This window comes from Crocuta crocuta, unplaced genomic scaffold, assembly GCF_008692635.1.
Source record: "Crocuta crocuta isolate KB4526 unplaced genomic scaffold, BGI_CrCroc_1.0 scaffold1013, whole genome shotgun sequence".
Lineage (NCBI taxonomy): Eukaryota > Metazoa > Chordata > Mammalia > Carnivora > Hyaenidae > Crocuta > Crocuta crocuta.
In genome coordinates this window covers 726,526-730,009 of record NW_027531297.1, presented here as the reverse complement: position 1 = coordinate 730,009, position 3,484 = coordinate 726,526, and the positions used below count along the sequence as shown (strand labels likewise).

General features: G+C 64.3%; 1 protein-coding gene across 1 annotated transcript in view; it reads left to right on the top strand.

Annotated features, from left to right (window-relative positions):
* GRIN1 (glutamate ionotropic receptor NMDA type subunit 1) overlaps positions 1 to 3,484 on the top strand; it is a 23,505-nt gene that overhangs the window by 18,772 nt on the left and 1,249 nt on the right. Inside the window, 3 exon segments of the mRNA XM_077771567.1 lie at positions 37 to 146; positions 254 to 399; positions 1,641 to 1,751. Of these exon segments, the coding sequence (XP_077627693.1) occupies positions 37 to 146; positions 254 to 399; positions 1,641 to 1,751 (367 nt within the window).

The following is a 3,484-nucleotide window of genomic DNA, read 5'->3' as shown; positions in this document are numbered from 1 at the left end:
CCTGCCTCCCGCCCGCTCCGGCCCACCCCCTCCCAGGTCCCATGAGAACGGCTTCATGGAAGACCTAGACAAGACGTGGGTGCGGTACCAGGAGTGTGACTCGCGCAGCAATGCTCCTGCTACCCTTACGTTCGAGAACATGGCAGGTAGGTCTCCCCATCGCGCTCCGCCCCCCTGCGGACACTGGTGGGGTTCTCCAAGGGGCCTGCGGCCCAGCCAGCCGACAGCTGAGGCCCTGGGTCCTGGCCCACAGGGGTCTTCATGCTGGTGGCTGGGGGCATCGTGGCCGGGATCTTCCTGATCTTCATTGAGATCGCCTACAAGCGACACAAGGACGCTCGCCGGAAGCAGATGCAGCTAGCCTTTGCCGCGGTGAACGTGTGGAGGAAGAACCTGCAGGTAGGACAGGCCACCCTCCGAGGCCTGGTGCCCACGGCCCGGCCCGGCCCCGGCCCTCCTCCATTCCTGCAGGCCGAAGCACTGGCTCTGGCTCCCGGGAGCCCATGTGGGCCGGACTGGAGCTAGGAGCCACAGCCAGGGGCAGCGCTGCTGGGTGGCCACCTGCAGGTGGCTGCCCCCTGCAAAGCCCGGCTCCAAGCCTCCGCCTGGCCCCTCTGTCTCCAGAGTCGCCCGCCGGCACCCATTCCATAGGAAGGCAAACTGAGGCAGGGTAAGACAGGGACCCACCTGGGTAGAGCACGTGAGTCCAAGACATTCTGCCCTCGCCGCCCCATGCCTCTCCTCGACACCCTCCAGGGTCCCCCCTCCCTGCTCCCCTGCTCTGTCCTGTGCTCCGTAAGTCCAGCCTGATTCGGGCCGGCTGGCCCTGCCTGGCACCCCAGGCCGTGTGTGCAGGAACTTGCTGCCAGCAGGAAATAGGCTGCACATGGGGCAGCCACAGCCCACCTGGAATAGGGCAGGCAGGGGGTCCCGTGCAGGCCTGTGGGCTCAAGCCCCAGGGTCCAGTTCTGGCTTGCTTCATCTCTTCTCTTTCTCTGGGTGATTCCCCAGAGCCTGTGTTCTGGGATGAAGTTGATGTTCAGAGAGGGAGGGCCATGGGGGGGGGGGAGGTTGCTGGAGCCCCCACACCTCTCATCTGCCTACTCTTGCTCTTGGGACCTGGTCACTGCTCTCACTGGCTGGCACAGGGCCATCCTGGCCATCAGACCCCAGGCCAGGGTCTGGAAGCCACTTCCATCTATCTATCTCTCCAGTTCATCTCGCCACCTGCCTTTGGCCCCTCAGCCCCTTCCCGAATCTTGGCATGTGCCCCCAGGGGACAGGATGGCTGGCAGGCCCTGAGGGGCGACTCATCCAGTGCTTGGGGAACCCTTCTCCTTGGGATACCTGTAATCCAGGGCCACCCAGGAGCCAGGCAGACTTCCCAGGAAGAGAGCCAGACGGGACTCCCCTCCCCCCAAGCCCAGCCCCAGCAGGAGCAAGGTCAGGCCCAAGACCGGGCAGGAGCAGAGGCCGCCTGCACGTGTTCGGCCGTTGGCGCGTCTGTCCAGCACAGGGAGGCAGGCAGGAGCGAGGGCCCGAGCGGCCGGCCAGGCTGGGCAGCAGCCCCCGAGAAGCAGGCGAGGGCAGGTGTGGCCGCCACCCTCAGCCGTCTAATCACTTATACATATTCATTTTAGGATAGAAAGAGTGGTAGAGCAGAGCCCGACCCTAAAAAGAAAGCCACATTTAGGGCTATCACCTCCACCCTGGCCTCCAGCTTCAAGAGACGTAGGTCCTCCAAAGACACGGTAAGGGGAAGAACGCCCAGTCCCACGTCTCCGACTCTTATCTCGCCCCGCCCCCGTGTCTGTGTCCCGTGCATCAGGCGTGCCCTCTCCCTCACCATCCCATCCCCCCCACCTCTGACCGCTGTGGCCCTTCTGCCCTCATCTCTATTTGCCCAGCACACGAGGTCTTCACTCTCTGACTCTCTAGACCTTTCTTGGTCCTCTCTCTCACTGGCCCTCACTGGGCGCTCTTTCTCCATGTGTCTCTGCGTTGGTCTGCCCCCCATGCCATGACGCCATGCGCCATCTTGAAGCTGTGTCATGTCGTTGGTCAGCCAGTCAGCCTCACTACCTCGGGGCTGTGCCCAGGGCCCCTGGGAGCCCGGCGCCAGTCTGTCCCAGACTCCTCGCTGTCGGGAGGCCACACCACCTCTCTGTTACGTCCGTTTCTCCAGCCTCTCCCAGAGGGGCTCGCTGCCCTCTTTCCCACCCCTTGCAGCATCCATGGAGGGGTGGCTGTGATGTCCCATCCGCCCGTCTGTCTGGCCGCCAGCCCCACCACGCAGACACCTGTCTCACGTGTCTCACCAGAGCCATGCCTGTTGCACCCCTTCCATGTGGTCTCTGTGTGGGCCGGGGCTGGGGGCCGGGCCCGGCTCCGTCTGGGTGGACGGCTGGGGCCTGGAGTTGCACCAGGCCCCCAGCCACAGGGGGCTGTCAGGCGGGGACCGGGTAGCACCAGAGGGGGTGGAACCCACCCCAGGCCGAGCTGTGGCCTCCAGAGCCAGAGTCACTGAGGCTCCCAGACAGAGGCCCAGGAAGGAGAGGCCTCTGTGGAGGAGACCAGCACCTCCGCTCCTGACCCTCCAGCCCCTCCCCACAGGGCCACGTCAGAGGCGGCCTCTTAACTGGGGCAGCTTGTCACTGACCAAGTGTGCACACTCGGAATAAAAGCCCCGAAAAGAGACCCAGGCTTGCTAGGGGCACCCAGTCCGCGGTGGGGAGGGGGCTGCCCAGAGTTAGCACTGCCCTCGGCCTCCTTGCAGTCCAGGGGCCAGCTTGGCCTGCGTCCTGCAGGGGCTTATGCTCCAAGGTTACCCCCCACACACACACACACTCACGCACAGTCCACTGGAAGGCGGGCACATCTTCAGGACACAGACAGGGCTTGGCACAGGATAACTGCAGTCCAGGGAGAAGCCATCAGGGGGCCCCTAGAGAGGCCCATGGGGCCTGGGCTGCTCTGCTTCCCAGGAGGAGCTCAGCACTGGGAGGGGGTGGAAAGTGAGGGTCGGGGAGCTGGGAACCCAGAAGCGTGCAGAGCCTGAGCCAGGCGCCCTGCCAAGGGGTTCAAGGAGAAATCCAGGACCAGAGAGGAGGAGGGGCGGGGCAGGCCTGGAGAGAAGGTATCCCATAGAGAGCACTTTTGGGAGGAGCACAGAAGTTACGCAGGTAACTTTCTGAGAGCATCCTTGAGTACCCCCACCCCCCAACAGTCCCACCCAAAGGTAACACACACGCCCTTAGCTGGTCCAGGTACAGCTCAGAGACCTTCGAGGTGCCTTTCTGGGGACACACTCCCAACAGACTCTGCCTGAGCCTCTGTGGACACCAGGGACCATCCCCCAGGCCAGCCCTGACTCCATGTGGCATCTGGGGCTGGCTCTGCCCAGTAGGGGTGACTGGGGGTACTGCCAGCTGGAGGGGCTGGGTGGGGGAGGGCAGCCCAGTTTCCCCATTTCCTGCTGGGAGCC